The sequence below is a fragment of the Pteropus medius genome, unplaced genomic scaffold, assembly GCF_902729225.1.
Source record: "Pteropus medius unplaced genomic scaffold, Ma_sr-lr_union100, whole genome shotgun sequence".
NCBI lineage: Eukaryota > Metazoa > Chordata > Mammalia > Chiroptera > Pteropodidae > Pteropus > Pteropus medius.
Window position 1 is genome coordinate 445,423 of NW_024340849.1, and position 21,456 is coordinate 466,878.

At 61.8% G+C, this 21,456-nt stretch overlaps 1 protein-coding gene across 4 annotated transcripts in view; it reads right to left on the bottom strand.

Annotated features, from left to right (window-relative positions):
- Window positions 1–15,905, bottom strand: part of NFATC1 (nuclear factor of activated T cells 1) — a 96,662-nt gene extending 80,757 nt beyond the window's left edge. The window contains exons 1-2 of one of the 4 annotated variants that reach the window (XM_039839291.1): window positions 15,503–15,905; window positions 2,110–3,208 (exon numbers count right to left, since the gene is read on the bottom strand). In XM_039839291.1, the coding sequence (XP_039695225.1) occupies window positions 2,110–3,208; window positions 15,503–15,629 (1,226 nt within the window). In that variant the 5' untranslated portion in view covers window positions 15,630–15,905. Of the gene's footprint in view, window positions 1–2,109; window positions 3,209–11,045; window positions 11,405–15,502 lie in introns of those variants that run through there. The other 3 variants (XM_039839311.1, XM_039839321.1, XM_039839301.1) reach the window with 3 other exon arrangements.
- Between the last annotated feature and the right edge of the window lie 5,551 nt (window positions 15,906–21,456).

Here is a 21,456-nt window from a genome sequence, read left to right on the forward strand (position 1 = left end):
GGCTCCGTGACAGAAACAAAGGGCAGTCATGTGCCACGAGTGACTGCTACCCTCCCACCGAGACCAGGGCGAGCCTGCTTTCCGACTGCGGATTACACACAGGCTGGTCACGCAGACGGCCGCCTGCCAGAAGCACCGAGTGAGCCTCGAAAGGAGAGGCAGTCAGGTCACTGACAAAGGCTTCCTGCCATTGTCACCGGGATGCGGGGGGGGCGGTGCATTCTAGGCTGAGCTATGCCCCCCCGGGAGTTCTCAGGTTACAGTCTTGACCCCGGGACCTCAGCACGGGACTGTGTATGCACATTGGGACTTTCCGGGGCGGAGGGGTGGGCCCTGAACCAATGCACCTGTGTCGTCAGTAGGGGACGGCTGGGCACAGGGATGGGCATCGAAGGGAGAAGGCGGCCATCCACATGCCCAGGAGGCGGCCTCACAGGCGCCCCGGGGCGCTCGGGTCACAGACCCCCATCCCGTCCGGCACGGTCACAGCCCCGTGCAGACCGGCACCCGGGGTTCGCCTAGCAGTCCACAACTCGTTCGAAACACCTGTGCTACAGTTATCGTCGTGCTGGTGACAGGTACGTGTCGATGACATCACCCTCCCCCTGACGTCGAGACTGCAGTGACGTGCCATGACGCGTGGCCGTGACCTTCGTGGTCCAGGAAAACACAGAAAGTCACAGACTGTGACGCGCGTGAGTCTGGGCTTGAGGTGGTAAGTACCTAGACGTTCTTTTATTGACATAAAAATTATAGAGACAGTACAGCAGGCGTGAACGGCTCTTACATTTTTTAAATGCCTCCCATGTTCAAGAATTAACTTGTTTGGATGATAACTTTGAAAATGCCGGCTTTTTAAACTTTGTGGCATTGAAAGCGAAAGCCAGGATGGAAACATGGGTGCCCCCTAACGCACGTCGGGGCCCCGGGGGTCACTCCACCTCCTCTCTGAAGCTTCACTGGCTCCCGTCACCACGCGATTGCTTTACAAACTGCCGACCCTCGTGGCGTTTCTCTCGGAAGGGTGTGGGGGTGGTTGGATCCCGTCGGTGCCCAGGACCGAGCGTTCGTGGCCTGGCCCGTGCCCCAGAGGCTGTGAGCAGAGCGGACTGGGACGCAGCCTCGGGAGTGAGCAGCACCCCCCGGCCCGTCTATCTAAGGGCACGCTGCTGGGGGCCGCTTCCAGAAACCATCTAACCTGCAGGAGCAGGAAGGACAGTGCTCGGCCTCGTGTGCCGGAAACGACATGCAGGCGCCTCGTCCTGGAGGCGGCCGCAGCCCCGGGCCACAGAGAGCCGCAGGGGAAGCCATGGACGTCTTCACGCCGCTCATGCCCAAGGCGAGGGCCCTTACCCTGCCCCGGGGGGGGGCATTAGTGGCCCACCCGCTGGGAAAGCTGTTCCCTTAAAAATAAAAACACCAGGCTGAGAAAGCGGACTCAGAGGAGATGCCCAGACGCAACTGAAGAAGCCACAGCCCACGGCTCGGCGCTGGGCGCAGCTGGAGCTGCCGAGCAGCCGGAGCAGCGCCTGAGGGCCCCTGGCCCCGGGCATCGCTGTTCTCCACACGCTGGGCCGCCAGGGAGCGGGCGGGGCTGCCGCTCTGGGAGCTGCTGAGCTGAGGCCCCATCTGCACCGAGGCGGTGACAGCAATTAGGCAGCAGGCCGTGGGCGAGCCGGGAGGCGAACCACAAACAGGAGAGGGACCGTTCGGTTTCACAAAAACACCCCGGACGCCGAGTGCACGTGTGTGTGAGCCCTCCCCACAGGCGGGGTGTGTGCCCGGGCCCTGGGCTGCAGCCGAGCCCCTGCGCCTCGGTCTGCTCACCTGGGCCCGGGCCCTTTCGAGAGGGAGTCAAGAGAAGGTGAGGTCCTGCAGCTGTGCCCTCATCTAACACGACCGGGCCCTTACAACAGGGAAATCTGGACACGCAGACGCAGAGGGACAGCGCCAGGTGACACTGAAGGCAGGCAAGGGGTGACGGTTCTAAAGATAAGGGACGCCAAAAGCTGGCAGCAAACCCCCAAGGCTGGGGAGGCCGGCCGGCTCTCGCCAGAGCCTCACGAGGGATCCGAGTGTGGACTCCGTGGCCCTCCCTCCGCCACTCACCTGGCATAGGGTGCGGGCGACCTGGGCCGGGCCCACTGGTACGGGTGCTGCGGCACCGCCAGGTACTGGTCGCAGAAGGCGCCCTTCCGCACGTGCTGGAAGGCAGCGAACTCCTCGGGCGGGACGTCGGACGCGGGCGGCGTGGTCCCCAGGTCCTCTCCGGCTGGCTCCACCTTGAGCGCCACCGAGGGCGAGTGGTCCAGGGCGGTCTTGCGGGCCTTGATGGGGACCCCGTCACCCAGGTCCAGGCTGCCGTCGGTGCTCAGGGCGTTGATGGCGGCCACGATGGCCGAGCTGGTGTACTGCGTGGTGTTGCCCAGCCATGTGTCGTCGGTGACGCTGACCCGCGGCGAGCTGTGCGGGGACGGGGTGGGCGAGTGGTGTGGGGAGCAGGACAGCTGCCGGCCGTTGAGGCCGTACTTCCTCTTGTTGCAGGGGGACGAGGGCCGGGAGCCGCGTGGCCCCAGCCAGCTCTCCTCGGTGACGCTCGTGCGGGGCGAGGTGGAGGGCGAGTGTCTCGGGGAGCCGAGCAGGCTGCAGGCGCCCAGGCCGCGGGGAAAGCCGTCCTCGGGGTCCGTGGTCTTGGGGGACACGCAGGGCGACTGCCAGGGGGACGTCTGTGGGGATGCGTACGGGTACGAGTAGTTGGACTCGTAGGACGAGGCCTCGGAGTTGCAGCTGCGGGACGACAGGCTGCTGGCCGGGCTCAGGCAGGACGGGTCGCGGTAGGCCTCCAAGTTGGGCAGGTTCAAGGTGGCCGTGGACGGGGGCCGCTTGGAGCTGGGCAGGACGTCCTCCACCTCCACGTCGTGGAACAGCTGGCCGCTGCCGGGGTGCAGCCCTAGGTACGACGTGATCTCGATGCGCGGACTCTCCAGGGCCGGGGCACCGTTGGGCCTCACGTGGCTGGACGGCAGGAAGTAGCCCGAGGGCCCGCTGTCCACCACGGCCCCGTACGCCGAGGGGTGGCTCGCCGCCACCACGGCCGAGATGTCGGGGGCCGCCGTCTGCAGGTCGTGGCACGGAGCCGGCAGCGAGGGGTGCGCCGTGGCCAGGGGCAGGCCGGGGCCGAGGTTGGAGGGTGCATAACCGCAGTGCTCTGGGGACAAAGAGACGATGGGTGAGGGGCTGGCCACCAGGCGCCAGACAGCCCCGGGCCTCGCGCAGGAGCGGGCTGGGCTGGCGCTACGACCACAGCCCAGCGACTGGGGGACAGCCAGCCCTGGGGCCCTTCCCATGCTCCCTTCCCTCACGCGGCTCGCAGCCCCCACGCCCCACGCGGCCTGCCCGCCTGCCGCTGCCCGACGCCCCTCCTCCGGCTCTTCACTCTAAAGGCGCCGCCCCAACCACCCTGTCAAAACGGCCACCCCCGGCCCAATGCCACGTCACCCTTCCCCAGTTCCCGTCCTTCCCCGACACTCATCACCATCCTGTGCATCATCTCTCAGTCCACTGCGGGCAGGACCCTCCACCCGCCTCAGCCTGCTCTGCCCACGGCCGCGTCCGAGCCTGCAGCCGTGCCTGGCATGTTAAGGGAGCTCAACTTGCTTAGCGGAGGAACGGATGGGGCTGGGTGACAGACGGGGTGGGTGAGTGGACGCATGGGTGAGCTGGTGGATAGAGGGACAGACAGGTAGATGAATGGGCGGGAAGGTGTGTGGATGGATGGATGAGTGAGTGGGTGGGGTTTAGATACAGAGACCTGTACATTTAAAGAGAGTGTAACAGGCTAATCACTGTCGAGATGCCCAAGCCACCAGCTGCAGAGAAAGCACCTCAAGGTGTGGATGGCAACGCAGATTCTGGGTGTCTGTTGCGTGATCTGTGACGGTGGCTCACGGCCTAGGAATCTCTCTTCTAAAGAGAGCAGAGCAGAGGACACGGATGCACAGCTGGATTTGAGGATCATCGTGTTCCTTACACGCTCAGGGAAGTATTCGTAAACCCTGCGGGCACGGTCAGCAACTGTTATCAGAGGGGCCCGCTCGTGGGCTTCCAGTCTGAAGGATGTTTCCTAACCGGTTCCCACCGCCGGCGTGTGCAGAGGTGGCACCCCGGCTGTCTGCGCCCCGCAGAGGTGGCACCCGGCTGTCTGCGCCCCGCAGAGGTGGCACCCCGGCTGTCTGCGCCCCACAGAGGTGGCACCCCGGCTGTCCGCACCCCGCAGAGGTGGCACCCCGGCACTCCATACTCCACTCCCGCCATTGGAGTGCGGGCTGGGCCCTGTTCAACGCAGCACCGTGCTCAGACGCCCACGTGGACGAGCGCCAGGACACCCGGGCTCTTGCGGTGCTGGCTCACACCTCACAGTGCTCCCTAACAGAAGGGGCGCAACACCTCAAAGAGGCGGGACCTACCCCCGTTGTGACCTGCTTCCAGGAGCAGCCATCACTACCCTCCGTGGTGACCAGCTCTTCATCACCCTTGCTATCAAGCAGCTCCTGCTTTTATGGCTCAAACCTCCCTGATAAAAACGCTGATGGCTGTCCCCAAGACGGCGGGCCAGGCCCCTGCCACGTGGGTGTCACGGACGGTCTTATGCAGAGACAGTGACAGTGCTCCAGATGCTCAAAATCAGTGCCAGGTTCCAAAGAGCCCCCAGGGGACACAGAGCCGTGACAGGGAAGAAAAGACAGAACTGAGGCTGGGAGTCACACCCCGGGGTGCGGGGCGCCGCCTGCTCGAGGCGCAGACAGCACGGCACCTGGACGGGCCACTGCAGCCCGTGTGTCCTCGGCACCACTGTCCCGGCCGTCTCTGAGTCTGCTCCCCAAGATCCAAGGACACTGGGGACACACACGAGGAAAGCACGAGGCCTTCGCATCCACGGGGCAGGGCACGGCGACCCGGGTGAGGCCCGACCCCGACGCCAGCGCCCGGCCAGGCCTCCTGCCACCTGCCCGTGGCAGCGTGATGGCCGTGCCCATGTCGCCAACATTCACGGTGACCCTGGCTCACACTAACACCCTCTCATGCTCACTGACCCTCTGAACACAAAAGCTGAAATCAGATGTTAACAATTTGACCACAATCTTTGTAAAAATCAAACCCCAGAAAGATACTTCCTGGAGGAAGTCAAGGTTCCTCAGAAGGAGGTGGCATGGGGGCTGCAGGCTGCCATGTGGGCGTCATCACTTGCAGCCCATCCCCTGCCTGGGTGTGCGGGTGCCAGGCCCCAGCCGTGACAAACCACTGCAGAAGGTGCCTTGGCAGAAAACGTTTCTTTACAGCCACACACAGGCTGGTGTGTACTGTCACGTGCACCGCACGCACCTGTCAGCTGTGTTCTCATGCACACGGCCCGCCTTCCTGGCTGGCCCAGCCTCCCGAACCTTCCCAGCCACAAGTGCTGGTTAAAAGAAAGGACATCGGTGTTCCCGAGGCCGGCATGTCGATGAGTCCATGTGACCACAGGTAAGCCGTCAGACGCCCATCATACTGGACGACCGATAAGCAGGTGCTAACAGCAGGTGTGAGGCCATGTGGTGTGTGCGCGGGGCAGGAATCTCAGGAATTAGACCCCGACGAGGAGCTGCGTTACGTGTGACTTGTTCCGGCAGTGAGTGTGAGTCAGGGAGATGTCTGCCCACCTCCGTCCCCGGCACCTGTCCACTCGCGACAGCGTCAGTGCCTCCTGGCCCCCACCCTGGAAGCACACCCCTTTCTGGCGGTCCCCGGTGGCCACGTCCCCACGACTGGGCCCACGCTGCCCAATGGAAGAGGCCCAGTGCCCAGGCTCTGAGGGACGGGCCCCCATCTGTCTGAGCCTTTTCCCGTGCGAACACACAGGTGACCTAACAATCCACAAAAAGCCAGTTTTCAGTTTTCACCAACTCTAGGAGTCCCGCCCCGCCCCCCGTGGGCCCACCACACCACCCGGGTCTGGGGACGCTGGAGGGGGCTTCGGACGCGTCCCTACACTTTGGCCCAGCCAGAAGACATCACGCATCCCTGCGACGCGTTCTGGGAGATGGCGCCAGTGCCACAGCTGAACCACCACTTCTTGGCAGAAAGGTAATTACGAGAATTAAAAAAGAAAAAACAGCAAGTGACAGCAAGTCTGGGGCCCCCCACCCCACCAGCTGCCCAGCCCCTGGAAGGTTCTGGAGGGAGGGGAGGCGGGGGCGTCTGATGGGTCTCGTGCGAAGTCTTCGTGGAGCATCTAGTGGAAACGGGGGTCTGTGGTCCAGACCTGGGCCGTGGGGGATCGGGGGATGCTGGGGCCACCGACGGCCAGAGCATCCCAGTCTGCAGCATGTGACTCGACGAGGAAGGGGCAGCACAATGATGTCTTCGCTGCAGACAGGGACTCGCCTGAGCCCGAGCTCCCTCCGTCAGCGATGACAGGACACAGGACAGAGGCCTGACAGCCAGAACCCGCCCCGGCCATGCAGCCCAGCGGGCGGCCAGCTCCTGTCCCCTGCCCCCACCCCCCACTGCTCGGTTTCATTATCAGCCAAACCGCACTCAAACTCAGATCTCACAGTCCAAGGGCGCACGTTTACACGGACCGAGAACATTCCCAGTGACTTTCTTAAGTGACGCCAGGCTGATTCCAGTCACGTCAGGAGCACTGACGAGCCGTCACTGTCAGCGTCTTTCTGCTGGTGCTTCTGACACTAATCCCGAGGTGCAGGTGAGCAAGGAGCCGGTGGGGTTCACGCCGACGGCACTGCGCGCGCTCAAAACGCTTCAATGCAGTGGAAGTAACGAGAGTGCTCAGCCTCCGGGGACACGAACGCCCCCTCGCAACCTCAGCCCGCCCCCTCCAGCGTCCCGCCCGCCAGGCCCCTGGGGACGAGGGAGGGTGGCTGCGGAGGGCACTCACTGGGCTCCCAGGCTGTCGGGCATGTGACGAGCCCTGCGCTCAGCGACTCCAGCAAGCCAGTCATCACAGCCACCTCGTCTCATTCTGAGGGGTGACTTCTCTGTGAACCAAGCAGCTCTGTTACTCCTGACCGCCCACCACACGGCACGTCCCTGTGCCTCCCGCCCGGGCCGAGCGCGTCTGGCCGTGCGTGGGACCCCGGCCACCTTCGCCTGCCACCTGCGCCCTGGTCTCACAGCCGTGAGGCGCGCCCACTTCCGTCCTCGTTCTGAGGGGCACCCCATTAGAGCTGCCGGGGCCGAACCCGCAGGGCGAGCTCGTGGGTGAGCGGGTGGCGACAACACAAACCAAACCTGAAGGGTCCAGGCCCAGCCCCCGCTGCACTGCCTGGGGCCACCCAAGGGTGCCCGTCTGCAGGACGAAAGACAGGGACAGCTCCACGGGCACTGGCCACCCGACAACCAGCCAGGGACAAGGAGCCACGAACAGAGCAGACTACGGACTGGCCGGGAGTAAACCCGGGAACGTCCCATGGGACAGCCCAGCGGCGCTCCCGGGGGGCCTCAGCCAGCCCGACCTGCTGCCTGGCAGACATGTCTCCTCCAGGTCTTCAGCCGTCACTCCGTTGTCAAGGAATCACAAGCATCTGAGGTGTCCGTTCCTCGCCGTGGGCCCCTCTGACAAACCACACAGAACTGCACGTCCTGCCCACGTAAATGTCCTTGACAGAAACACCTCTGTGCTTCGGCCCCTCGACTAGAGACAGGGCTGAAGCGTCTCAGGCCCCGGCTGCAGGCTGACTGGCAAAGGGCAGGGGCCTGCGGTGTCCTCGGTCACCCTTGCCCCGAGAGCGGACTCGGGAACCAGCGTGCCCCCGCGGACAGCCCTCTCACAGGCCAGCGGCACTGGCGGGGGGCGCGGAGTGGCCAGTATTGAGCCTGGGATGGCCCGATGGGTGGGAGCCGCCAGCGGTCCCCTCGGCCTGGCCAAGTCCCTCCCGAGTCACCAGGGCGACAGTCCTGGCAGCCGCCAAAATAACTGAGCAAACAGGAGCCCGGGCGGGAAGCGGGGCCACACCCGCCTCCCAGCTGACAGCAGCACAGCCATTTCCTGAGACCCAGAGAGGGGCATCGGGCCTCCTCTCGACCCGACCCTGCCTCCGGCCAGGAAGCCCGCTGCCCAGGCTTCTGCCCAAGCTGCCCAAGCGAGGGTGGGGGGCGGCGGAGACCCCACACGCCTGCCCAGCTTGAATAAGTCACTTTTTAATTTCTCTTTCCTTCCCCCCAACAAATGGTTACTGACTGCCTTATCGGCACCTGCGGGGTACTCTGGGAATAAAGAACCCCAAGACCCAATGTGCCCCGCCAAGTAACAGGCAAGACAGGAACCTATCAGTGAACCCCCCCAACAAGAACACGAGGTGGCCTGAGTGACAGGGAGGACACAGTGCTAACTCAGCCACTGACCCTCGGTGGCCAGAACACTGAGGACGCCACTCTTAACTCAGAAGGAATCGTGACAGAAATGAACAACGAGACCACCCGTGGACAGGGCTGGCCTGTCCTGTTGATGAGGCGCCCGTGTTTGTGATCAGCGCCTCATCACCAGGCTCTGTGTCACCAGGCTTCGGAGCCCACCTCAGTATTAGTCATTTGCTTCAATCCAGGCTTAGTGCAGAAAGAACATGGAGCTGTTTTTGCCCCCACTAAGAGCTGGAGAATTTAATGTAACAACGTAATATAACAATGTAGTAATTAACTTAATAATCAATAATTATAATGTAATGTAAAAACTAATATGAACAAGAAAGAAGGACTCTTCATTCATGCTGCCGAAACCTGGAAGTAACCAAGACACCCTTCGGTGGCGATGGACGGGGGGGACCGTGGCCCACCCCGACCGTGGCCCATCGAGCTGCAGAGCTGTGGAGGAGCCTCAGACGCGTACGACTAGTGGGGGAGCCTGCCCGAGAGGCGCCGCGGCGCGATCCCAGCTCCACGACATCCCGGCCAAGGCCGCGCCGTGCAGGCAGTGAGCAGGCGGAGCGCAGAGGGTTTCCGGGGCTGTGAAACCACCGTGCGCGACACAATGTGTGACACGCGTGACTTGTCGCGAAACGTATCCAAACCCGTGAGATGCGCACCACCAGAGTGGCTCCGCGGCGGGCCGTGGACCCTGGAGCACAGTGAGCTGGCAAAGCGGGCCCAGCCGCCGTGACCAGCGCCCAGCACCGGGGGGTGCTGGCAGCGGGGAGGCGGTGGTGCGTGGGAGCGCACGGGACTGTGTGGGGACTCCGGACCTGCCCTCGATTGTCCTGTGAACCTCAAACCGCTGTAAAAATACTCTTGATAAAAAAGAATGAAAAAAAGCATGAGCGTCCGTTGCAAAAAATATATTAAAAAGGAATGTTTTCTATAACTTTCCAACACCGTGACACAGGAAGGGGCCCTCCCTCTCTGCCAGGCCCTCCCCCCCCAGAGGCCTTCCTACAGGGGCCTTAGTGGGAAGCCCCGGGGGGTGGGCATGGGGCACACACCCAGCAAAGATGCTTGAAGCAGCTTGAGCAGCTCAGCGCCCAGACAGCTGCCCGTGCAGGGCGGGCAGGGAGGCGGGCGGGTTCTGCTGAGGACATGAGCATGTCCCTGGGACCAGAGGTGGCCCGGGAGGGCTGCGTAAGTCCCGGTCCGGCCGTCCTTCACACTGTGGGGTCAGGAGTGTGGGCCACACTTCCACCCTGTGCCTCTCACTGGGGTATTTGCCAAACGCACTGAGAGGGGGTCGAACACCCACCCCACCAAGGGACAAAGTCCTCCACAGAAAGAACCCAGCAAGCGATGGCAGCGCCACAGGCCGCAGACCCAGCAGGAGCGTGCAGGCCTCCAGGGCCCCGCTCCCCACTCTCTGTCCCAAATCTCGGCCCCCAGGACCCCAGAGGCCTGTGAACCCACAGCCAAGGCCGACGACAAGGGAGCTGGTCAGGGAGGGCAGACAACCGAGCGGAGCCTTGGCCTGGTCCGAACACTTACTTTTTAAAAACGAACAGTGTTACAGTTTTGAAAAGAGAGACCGTGAGCGACATGGAAAATATTATACGGCCGCTGAGGAAGGGCGGCCGTCTGCCAGGAGCGCTGTGTGCAGCTTCACCGCCCCCCGCCACGTGGGCAGGGACAGAAAGCGGATCCTGCAGACAACACAGAAAGGCATGGGGCGAGGGGCGGCTCCTGGGTTCCTGCACCCAGTGGCCCCACAGGCCGGAGTCTGGCCCCCAAGGCGGCTGTGGTTTTCTAGTGACTCGTATTCTTACCCCGGCGCCCGCTCTTGGGGAGGAGGGAACCTTTGTTTTGACCAAGAAGATAAAATGGAAGCAAGAGGAGGCCCCTCCCGGCGGCGGCTTCCACTCTGCCCTTCCTCTGGGAGGCCCCAGGAGCCCTGAGGTGGCGAGCAGGTCGGGGGGCTCCGTGGCCCCCCTGCCCTCTGGCAGGAACCGCTCACCACCTGTCCCCGCGCAGTGTCCAAGTCGGCCTTGGACGCTCGAGTCCCCTGGCGTGAGCGGCGGCCGCCTAGGGCAGGAGGCCCCCTCCACGGGAAGACCCGAAGTCCCGAAGACCGGCACAAGTGTGACCCACGGGCAGGAGGCTGATGCTCCCAATGCCAGAAGCCCCCCGCGGTGGCACCCAGCTCAATACGCCTCGGGCGCCAAGACCCGAGGGGACTCACAGGAGGCCCCCCCGCCCGCCCCCCACCTCGCCATTAAACTTGACCTGTTTTCCGTTCGTTCCCGGCGCCGGCGCCCAGGCCCAGGACGCCAGCGGTGGACACGCTGTGGGCGCTGCCCCTGACCTGGCGGGCCAGGGCGGGGGGCGGGGATGGGGGGGCAGGAGGGGGGAAAGGAACGAGGGGAAGTGGTAGGAGAGGAGGGGGCGGAGGCGTCCCTGGGTGGACAGGCGGGGAAGGCGGCGCAGCCGGGGCGCACCCCCAGGCCGGCCTCTGCACCTCCAACCCCTGCGTCCTGGGCTCTGCACCTCCAAACCGGCTCGCGGACGCTCCGCCCCGACCCCTGCAACCCCGCGCCCTGCACCCCTCCTCTCTGCAGCCCGTGCGGACCCACCTGGGGCAGCCGCGGCGGCGCCCTCGTCGCTTTGGTTAAACTCAAAGAGGAAATCAAAGTCGAACTCCTGGTCCTCCTCCAGCCCCGTCATGTCGGGACGGACCGGGTTGGGTCAGAGTCCGGGGTCGGGGGTCACTGCCCGGCGGGGTGGGGGTCGAGGGTCAGGGCCAGGGCCAGGGTCCAGGCTTGGGGTTGCAGTGGGGTGCAAAGGTCGAGTTTGGGGCCGCGTCGGGCTTGGGTTGGGTCCCGGGTCTGGGGCCCAGGGTCCGGGCCGGGTCGGGTCCCCGGCCACGGGCACCTGTGGTCGCCGCCCCGGCTTGGCTGCGCCCTGCGCTCGGCCGCGCGTCCCGGTAACGTGACTCCGGCCCGCCCCTCCCCCGCCCGCCTCCCCCGCGGCGCCCCTCCCCCCGCCGTTTCCGGGTTCACATAAACAAGCGCTCGCGCCCGCGGCTTCCGAGTTTTAAATAAACTCCGGGCGAGCCGGGGCGCACGCCTCTCACTCGTGTCCCCCCGCCCCCGGCGCCCCACCCGCGGGCGAGTCCCCGGAGTGTCCCCACGGGTCCGCGCCCGGGGCCGCGCGCGCCCGGCGGTGGGGGGTACACGGCGCGCACGCCCCGGCCTCCCCGCGGCCCGGCGCCCGGGCTCCCCCCCGCCCGGGCCCCCCGCCCGCTCCCCGCGGACCCGCCTCGACCCGCTCGCGCATCGCCGACTTTTCTGTTGTGACCAAGTCGCGCAAAAATTGGTGCCTGCTTCCCAAAGCGACGGGGACACTGCGCCCGGGCCCACTGACTTTGTCTGAAAGTTAGTGTCTGTGTGTGTTTAAGCCTCCAAACTGCCGTCCTCTCTCCTAGGACAAAGGATTTGGCGCGTCTCGGCTGCCGGAGTCCGCGACAGGCACGTCCCGCCAGAGGCCCCAGCCTCCCGGATGGAGCCCTCCGGACGCGGGGCGGGCAGCCGAGGAGCGCGCTTCTCCCCGGCCTGCTGCGTTCGAGCAACGGCCAGCGGCAATGCCACTGCCAGCCCCACAGCTCAAGATGTCACCGGAAGTGCCACCAGAGGGGGAGGCTTTCCGTGGGGCCCGGGAGCGCGCCCTCTGCATTGGGAGCCGGGCTGTCGCTAGCAAACCCGCCCACGTGGGTGCGCTGACAACTGCAGCCCTTTCTGGCCTCTGCGTTTCACTCACAGGCTGTTGCCTCGCTGGCGACCCGTGCTCTTCTGCAGGACCACCCGTTAGTCCCCTAACTTCCCAAAGCCCACTTCCACGCTCTGCGTGCACAAGGGAGCTTGCGCACTCCACCAGCAGCGCGCGCTCTGGGAGGCTAATGAGCTGGGCTCATGGGCCTCAACTCTGGGCCCAGGGGCAAGTTTAACGTAAAAAGCGAGGCCTTGCCCAGCACCGGGGCTCGGGGCTCGCCCTTGCTCTTTCTCCCAGCTGTTTGTGCTAACTGTCCCCCGGGTCCTGGCACCACGCAAAACCCACTTCCGGAACAGCAAAAAAAGGTGACAGGGCGACTGTCCACGAGGCCCAGAATCACACGCGGGGAGTCCACTGGGAAGGGAGGGCGGCCTCCTTTCTGCCCTGTAGGCCCTTTGCCCTGCGGGGATGCTTTTTCCGGAAGCGGGGACCCTGCTAATCACGTGACCCCCGCCAGGACGCTTCTCTCCCATGACCCTTTGCAAGTGGCTGGTTTTCTCCAGTGATAAACTATGGTTCACTTTGGCCTGATTTAGTTTCTAATAATAGTTCTCACTTTGAGATGTATGTTGGAGGGTTGTTTTGTTTTAGGTTTTGCCTTTTTTTGCTGACCTTCGGGCAAATGGAAGTTCTGGTTTGTGTTGAGAAGTGTTGAGAAGCTTTGAGAAGCGCAAAGTCTCATTTTCTCTCTTCTCGGTTTTTTTTTTTTTTTTTTTTTAACTCCAGCTACCTTCTCGTCCCTGCCAAAAACTGACACGCGGATAACAGCCCTATCATCTCTTTGGGCTAAAGCTTTTTGCTCCGAGGTGGGCTTACACCGGGTGCACACCTGGGCCCTGCGGAGTTCTGATTCAGCGCTGCTTTTCCTAAACTAAGCTGGTCTCACTTAGTTTCAGAGCCCCAACCCAGGTGATCAGATGGGGTGACAGTTATAAAAAAAATCTGCTCCTCTGACTGGCGCCCCCAAGACTTCCATCTTGCGAGTGGCACGGAGCTGTCTGCCAGTCCAGCAGACGCGCCTGTCTTGAGGGAGCTGTTTAGCTTGGCGTGCTCTGCCAGGCTGCGGGTGTTCCCGGGCGCTGCGCTCCAGCCCTGGGTGTGATGGTGCTGGGCGCCAGCGCCTCCTCTAATCTGGATTAGGAAACAGGGCCACGAAGTTAAGTGGCGAGAGAACAGGGAGAGCTTTGTTCTGTCCTGGGAGCCCGGGGGCACTGTGTGGTGCAGCCTCTGAAGCATTGGGTGGGCGGCTACCTGCAGGCCTGCATTTCTCTGCGTTCTGTGGGAAACAAGCAGGGGCCTTCAGAAACAATGGGCCTAATGAGCTTCCTCCACGATGCTCAGGCACTGGGGCAGGGGGGGACAGGGCGGCCCTTGGATTCTCAGTGGCCTGGCACTGCCTTGGTGGGACCTGTGGCTGTGACGACAGACCCCATCCCCAACCCCAGCCCTCGGCAAGCTTGCAGGGAGCAACCCTGCTCACATCTCCCGCCTGTCCACACGGAGGGCTGGATCAACTTCCCGGTTAGCCTAAGTTTGTCGTCCTTATAAACACACCAATATTTGTTTAGTCAAAGGGCACCCTGCACCTGGCGCTGCCTTTTAGCTAGACGCCTTCCAAACACACTTTCTTAAGGAAGGGGCAGGAAAACGCGCCACTGCCCCCATGGATGGCTTCCCTCTCCTCAGAGGAAAAAGGTTCTTTACTGCAGGACTCACCCCTGACTGTTTAAGTAAAAATGATGTATAAACTTTGAAAGGCCAGCGTTTTTTTTTTTTAAGCAGTGATAAGAAATATGTGGGGGAAAACTCTGAAATAAGCATCCAAGCGTTTGCAATTAAAAAAAAAAACCCAACAAAAATTGTAAACTTTTTAAAACAGCTCATCCTGTAAACATTACCTGATGTTTACATTTAAACATTTTCTAAATTGGGATGAAATGGTAAGACACATAAAATACACTTTCCTTCCCTGACACCAAATACGTAGATGATACGGGGACACCGGGACACTGACGACAGACACTGGCCTTCCCATGCCCAGCGCGAGGTCTTGAGACCTCTGTTAAAGGTAACCCCGGTCCCCTGCAGCTGGCAGCCTCTCGAGACTGCAGGCCCGCGGGCCTGGCGCTGGGCAGAACGCGGAAGCAGCGGCGAGCACCTTCCGACGCTCCCGGGGATGTCTGCGCTGAGCAGCTAGGGGTGCTCGGCAGCGCGGGCAAGTCTGCCAGCTTGCTTCGCGTAATTTAAATAAGCTGCTTCGGCGCTGATGAGGCATTTGGAAAAGTGTCGCCCAGCTGCCCTTGTGCACTTGCCACCGTAATCCTTCATGGGGTGCTCGTCCCCACACCCAGCCTGTCTCCAGGCACCTGCGGCGGCTCCCCGAGTAGGAGGCCGCGGCCGCTTTGGTCGGTGGCGGTTCTTCTAAAGGCAGGAGGCGAAGGGGGCTGTGACCGTGAGACCGCACCGCGGCGGGGTCGCGCTCACTGCCAGCAGTGGACTCGCCTTGGCCAGGCTTCAGGGCGGATACTTGTGCCACCCTGTGACATTAAACAAGCAGCTGGAAACTTGGCGGTCCCTTTTCAAACTGTCCTGAAACATTTTCTACGGTTGGAATGCTCACAACTATAGGACTGCAAAATGGCTTGAATTAGGGGCGGTGTTCGGACCACGCATTTGGCCACTTTCGGTCCTGGGCGACCAGCCTCCAGCCTGACAGCGAGCGGAGCCTGGCGCTGGGAGGGCGCGCAGGGGAGGGACGCGGCCCCCACGCCTCGCGGAGCAGGGCTGGTCTTCGAAGCCACAAGGTGGCCTCGCCCCACTGGGAAAGAAACCCGGCCACCATTCGTTCCCCGCCAAACTTCACTTCATCCCAAAGTGCCCTGCGTGATTCTGACGGCCCTGACCTCGCCGGGTCCCCAACCCGCCCGCGTTTGAACTGAGTTTCTACCGCCGGGATCCGCGCGGGCGGCACCGGCCAAGGCCGAGTGCGCGAGCTCAGCGCTAGAGAACAGGAGACACCTATTGGCAAGAAGGCGCGCTCGAAATCAGGGCCGCTTGGGGAACACCAGGGGGACACCGCTTCCCAGTCTGTGCTGCCGCCGCGACCCCGCGCCCCTCCCCGCGCGCAGCCCGCGGGCGCTCGCTCCTCTCTCGGACAGGACCCCGCAGGGCGCGCGGGCGGCACGGGGGCGGCGGGCGCGGGCCCGGGGGTCGCCTGGGCTGAGGGCAGGAGGGCCGCGTAGGGGGCGGCGGCGCCGCTTACCTTCCTCCGCGGACTTCATGGTGCCGCCGGCGCGCGGCGCGGGCCCCAAACTTTCTCCGCTCCCGCAGACTGCAGCCGGAGGCCCGAGTGGAAACTTGGAAGGGACTGGAAAACTGGTACTTGGCATCCACGCGGCGGCGCGAGGAGCGGGAGGAGGAGCGGGAGGAGCGGGCGCCGCGGACCGGCTCGGGCTCCGGGGGAAGCCGACTGCCCGGCGGACGCGCGCTGCCCGGGCTCAGCGCCGCGCGCCGGGGGGAAATGGCAACAAGGGGCGTGTGCGCGCGTGGCGGCACAGGCTGTGGCCCGGGACCCGAGCCGGGTGGCGGGGCTCGGAGGTGTGCGCCCGCGCCCCAGTCCCCGCGCCCGGCCGCCGGATCCCGCCGGTGACTCCGAAGTCTCCAAGTCTCGCTCTGACGCAGGGCCGCGCTCTGCCTCCTGCCTTTTTAAAGCTGGAAAACACCTCCCCCGCCTCCCGCCGCCCGGCCGCTCCCGCGCCCCCTCCCTGCCGTGACATCACGCCCCCGCCCGCCCGCCCGAGCCGGCGCGGGGCCGGGGGGACAAGTCGGCGAGCGCCCGCCCCACACCCCCCCGCGCTGCCCCTCGCTCGGCCCGCGGGGCGCAAGGGGTGGGGGGTGTCGAGAAGGGCGCACGCAGTGACCGGCAGGCAGAAGGACCAGCCCTCACGCGGGGGTCCAGCGGGGGTCCGGAGAGTCGCACTCTGCCCTAACGAGGGGTGGCGCGCGGGGGGCAGGACCGCGGGGGCGCCGAGAGAGCCCTGCATGCTGAAGTCATTATGTAAAATCGCAGGCTTCCCCGCCGTGGAAATTTGGAAAAGCGCTCCCACTGGCAGGCCCGAGAAAGGAAATTCCCACCCCGCCAAATCACTAACAGATTGCTCGGCAGTCCCGAGGCCTCGGCTTATTGTCATTTTATCCTGTAAATGCCCTGGCGACCCGACCGCCTGTTGCAGGAGCTGGGGCGGGGGCGAGGGCAGCCAGGGCGGCCCCTCCGCGGGTCCCAGAGCCGCGGGCAGGACCCGGGCATGTCGTAGGCGACCCTAGGGTTCCGCCTGGCGGGGCCGGTCGGGAGCTCCGACGCCGCGGTTCGCGTTACACTTTCCTCTTTCAAACCCTCGGCCTCTGCGCGGCTCAGCTGCCAAACGGGGCTGCATTTTTTCGCCGGCCTCGGATGGAAGGGATTGGAGTGTTAGGGCGGCAGAAATGTCTGGTGTATGAAAATCATAAATCTCTTGCACGACACCCTTACGTGGTTTCAAATAAACCCAAAAGCAAAAGGCGTGCCCGCCGCGGGGACCCAGGAGGCCTGGAGGACACCGGTGGGTCCCCCAGATGACACCAGGCCTAGGACCCGGGGAAATGGTGGGGAGGGGTCGACATTTGACATAGACGGGGGTCTCATGGGCTAATCCAGTGCGATATTAAATGATAGGAACGTGTCCAGAAGCGTCCGCTCCACAGGACTGAAACTCCTCTCCGTCCCCTCTCCCCTCAGGCCATCTGGCCCCTGGGGTGTCCGAGCGGGTGTCACTACACTTAACAGGTGTTACTACCTGTACATCTGCTCCCCTGCTGAGCGCCGAGCTTAGCACTCGCCTGGGCACCCCAGGCGCGTGGAGCGGGGACCCCACGTGGATACCGTAGGTGGGGGGCAGGGGACCTCGCGAGGCCACTGAGATTGGGGGTACCCCGCGAGGATGCTGGATGCGGGAGGGAGGGGGCGCTCGTCCAGCGCTGGAGGCCGCCAGGGGGCGCCAGGGCCGCGGCGCCCTCGCCCCTTTAACAAGATCTTTCTGCTCTAAGTCCTGGTGTCCCCAGACCCGGGTGCCAGGACTTTGCCCGGAGAGTTTCCGTTCCCCCCGCCCCCAGGATTTTGCCCGGAGAGTTTCCGTCTACCGCCCTCTCCCCTCCTTCCCCAGGACGCGCCGGGAGGAGGGGGCTGAGTCGCGGGGCGGGAGGGGGTGCGAAGGGAGGTCCCCCAAGCTGTGTTAAGACTGACCCCAACCTCCCGCGCTTTCCCACGCGCAGGCGGGTGCAGCGGGACCCACGCGGGGCGGGGGCGCCCCTGGATGGGGAGGCGCCGGAGCCGGGGTGGGGGGGGTGGCTGTCGGCCGCGGTTGCCGCTGCTCCCCCTCCCCCCAATAAATAATTCTCGCTCCATCCAGAAAAGCTCTTTTCCTGTCTGCGCTCAATGCCCTCCTTATTCCCCCGCCCGGTGACGGAATCCCCGTCTGTTTCCCTGTGTTTAATGCCGTTGCCGGGCCCACGGTGGCCGCGCGCCAGGGCGCAGGGAGTTCCGGAGGCGGCGGCGCAGCTCCGCGGCCAGCGCGCCCCCGTGTCCGCCTCCGGCGGTCCTGCGGCCACCGCGCGGCCACCGGCCTGCGTCCCGCGCCCGGCCCCGGCGCTCCCCTTCCGCCGCTCGCGGCTCCGGCTTCCTCTCGAGGTGTGTTTACAGCGGCCACTAGGAGAGACGTTACACGGATTTTATTTTAAGAATCGGTGATGACTAACGAAGTTAAAAGGAGCTTAGGACAGAAAACAAGACTATTTTTAGATTACTGTTGTTTCTGCGGATTATTGGGGCAAATACACCCGAGAAGCTCACCATTTTCGAAGTCCCCGGGGAGGCCAAATCCTCTCTCCCCGGGCGCACTCGGCGTATTCCTCCCCGCGCGGGTTTCCTAGGGCCGCTGCGTCGCTTGGGGTTTTGTGTTTGAGCCACTGCCATGGCGACGCGGCCCTCGGTGCTGCGGGCCAGGGTCAGGAGGACCTGAGAAGGCTCTGGCCTGGCTGGAGCTGCCCTCAGGGCGCTGCCCTGTCCTCCTGCCCTGGGAGCCCCGCGGGACCGACCGCTGGGCGCAGCGGCCTGGGGCTGCCCGCCGCCCCGCCCCGCTCTCCCCGCACTCCGCAGGCGGGCCCGCCCGCCCTCCTGCTCCGCAGCCGCGGACACCCAGGTGCTACTTATCGCTCAGGAGAACACCGCAAACACCTGAGAGCCCACGTGACTGCCTGTTCTCGACAGATCCCTACTCCTGGCCAGGGCAGCGGCCGCTTTTGAACTTCCCCACTGAGGAACGCTTTGCACCTCTGACTGGGCCCGGGGGCAGGCGTGGGTTCTTCTCCCTGACAGCACCTTTCGACCTTCCGGGGAGAGGCACACGGGCTGAACAGAGGTTCTAGGAAGTATGCTTGGGGACCTTGGCGTGTAGCCAGAGTGCGGAGACTGGCATCAAGTTAAGAAATCAGAATTATGGAAAGGGCTTTTATACTTTTAACTGCTGAGATTTTTTTTTAAAAAGCCTGTGCAGGTAAATCTCCCCGCTGTGGCTGGAGCTGAGAAAGAAGGGGTCCCCTTTGACTACACTCCTGCCAGCACATTCAGACTTTCCTTTTAAGTGCGGTGTTCGTAGCCATGAATCTGGGGTTCAGAGCATCTACACTTGTGAAACATCTCTTTAACGTACCCCATCTGTACGGCATTGCAAAGGCCTTCTTCACTGGTTGGTGCCTCGGCTCAGCCTCACCACCCACCCCAAGCACCACCACCAGATCCAAAACCCCAATCAGCAGTCAATCAACTCACCTCCCCTGGGCACACACCCAGGGCACCAGGATCAGGGCTGGACTGCTGGGCATGGTGCCTTCACACTCACACCTGGAGCAGCCACGCAGGGGCTTCCTGACAGGACACCACCGCTGAGACGCGGAGCCATCTCCCCACGCCCCTGTCACTCGCCCACCAGAGCTTTCTTCCAACACACCCCCACCTGGGGCTCTCATCGCCTCTGAAAAGTCTTTGCCCAGCGCCCAGCCCCCTGTCACTGCCTCCAGTGTGGTGGCCTGAGCCTGAGTTTGTTTCACAGCCGAGCATGTGGTCTGTCTGGAGAACACTACATGTGCCCCGAGAAGAACGTGTGTTCTGCGGCTGGGCCGAGCGTCCTCCAGATGTTCGGTGCGTCTGGCTGGTTCAAGGTGCTGCTGAAGTCTCCTGTTTCCTGTTGGTCCGTCTGGTTGTCGCGGCCGTTATTGAAAGTGGGGCATGAAACTTTTACCGCCGAGCTGTCTATTTCTCCCTCCGCTCCACCGGTTTTTGCTTTACATATCTTAGAGCTCTGTTGTTAGGTGCACACATGTTTATAGCTGTTATGTCTTCCTGGTGGATCGGCCTCTTTATGTTAATGAAATACCCGGCTTTCCCGTTAATAACACTGTCTTAGAATCTATTTTGTCGGACGTCGGGATAGCCACTTCAGCTTTCCCATAGTTGCATAATATATTTTTTCCACCCTTTTAGTTCATTTGTGCCTTTGAGTCTAAAACGTATCTCCTTAACCAGCTTAGAGGTGGATTATGTTTCTTTGTCCAATTTGACAACCTCTGCCTTTGCCTCGTTATTATTGATATAGTTGGATTTACATCTGCCATTTTACTTCTTTTTCCTATTTTTTCTCGTGTCTTTTTTGTTCCATTAGTCCTACTTTATTGCTTTCTTTTATAGTAAGTGAATATGTTCTAATGTGGCATTTTAATTTCTTAATGATTTTTTTACTGTTTTTTTTCCTTAGTTATTTCCATAGTGGTTGTTCTAGGATTTACCACATGCATCGACGTCACAATCAGCTTCAGATTCGTACTAGTTTAATGCCAGTGATACATACAAACATTAACCCTGTATTGGTCTATGCTCTTTCTCCCCCTTTATGGTATTGTGTTAGACATATTACAATTAGTAGGGTCACAAACCCAATAATACGTCGTCGTCATTATTTCCTGGCCATCGGAGCCATTTTCCTAGTCCAGTGCAGCTTCACTCTACTCCTTTTGTGTTGTTGTTGGCAAATATATTACACATCTATTACGTCTCCGTTAATCATAGTCTCAACATGACGTTAAATATACATTATTCTGTAGAATCACTTCAATCAGTTATGAGAAGGAAGGAGAAAAATATACATTTGTACTGTTTTACAAAATCATAGAAGTATCTTTACTGAAACTCTGTGTTTTCAGTTTCTGCCTGGGGTCACTTGCTTTCAGCCTGAAGAACTTCCTTTAGCATTTCTTGAAGGTAGGTCTGCTAGCAGCAAATTACAGGTTTTCGTTGATCTGGGAAGGTCTTCATTTCACCTTCGTTTTTGAAAGATAGCTTTTCTGAGTACAGGGTTTCTGGTCGCTCGCCGTCTTCGGGCCTGCATTGTCTCTGCCAGAGTCACTGTTAGTTTGGGTGGGTCTCTTTGCAATAATCATTCAACGAGCTTCCTGGATCTGTAGGTTATTGTTTTTCAATAAATCTGTGACATTTTCAGCCATGATTTCTTTGAGTATTTTTTATCCCCCTTTTCTCTCCCATTCCCCCCGTAGCCCCACTGCGTGAGCTCGTGCACTTGACTGCGCGCCACATTTCTCTGAGCCGTCCTGGTTTTCCTTCGTGCCAGTGTCCCTCTGCTCTTGGCTTCCGGAATCTCTACCGGTCTGTCTTCAGTTCACTAGTCTTTCTCTTGCTGGTTCACGTCGACTGTCGAGTTCCTCTAATGAATCCTTTACTTCAGTTGTGACTTCTGACTCTACAGCTTCCATTTGGCTCTATTTTTTAGTTTCTATCTCTTTATCGATAGTGTTTATTTGATGCGACATTATTATCATACATCCCATTATTTCTTTAATCGAGCTTTCCTTTAGTTCTGTGAACATATTTATAATAGATATTTTGAAGCACTTTTCTGTTAAATCCAACATCCGGTCCCTCTCGCAGGCAGTCTTGGTTGTCTTTTCTTTCTCCTTCCTTCCTTCCTTCCTTCCTTCCTTCCTTCCTTCCTCCCTCCCTCCCTCCTCCTCCCTCCCTCCTCCCTCCCTTCCCTCCCTCACCTCCCTCCCCTTCCCTTCCTGTCATGCTTTCCTGCCTTTTTGCACGCACCATAATTTTCTGTTGGAAACTGG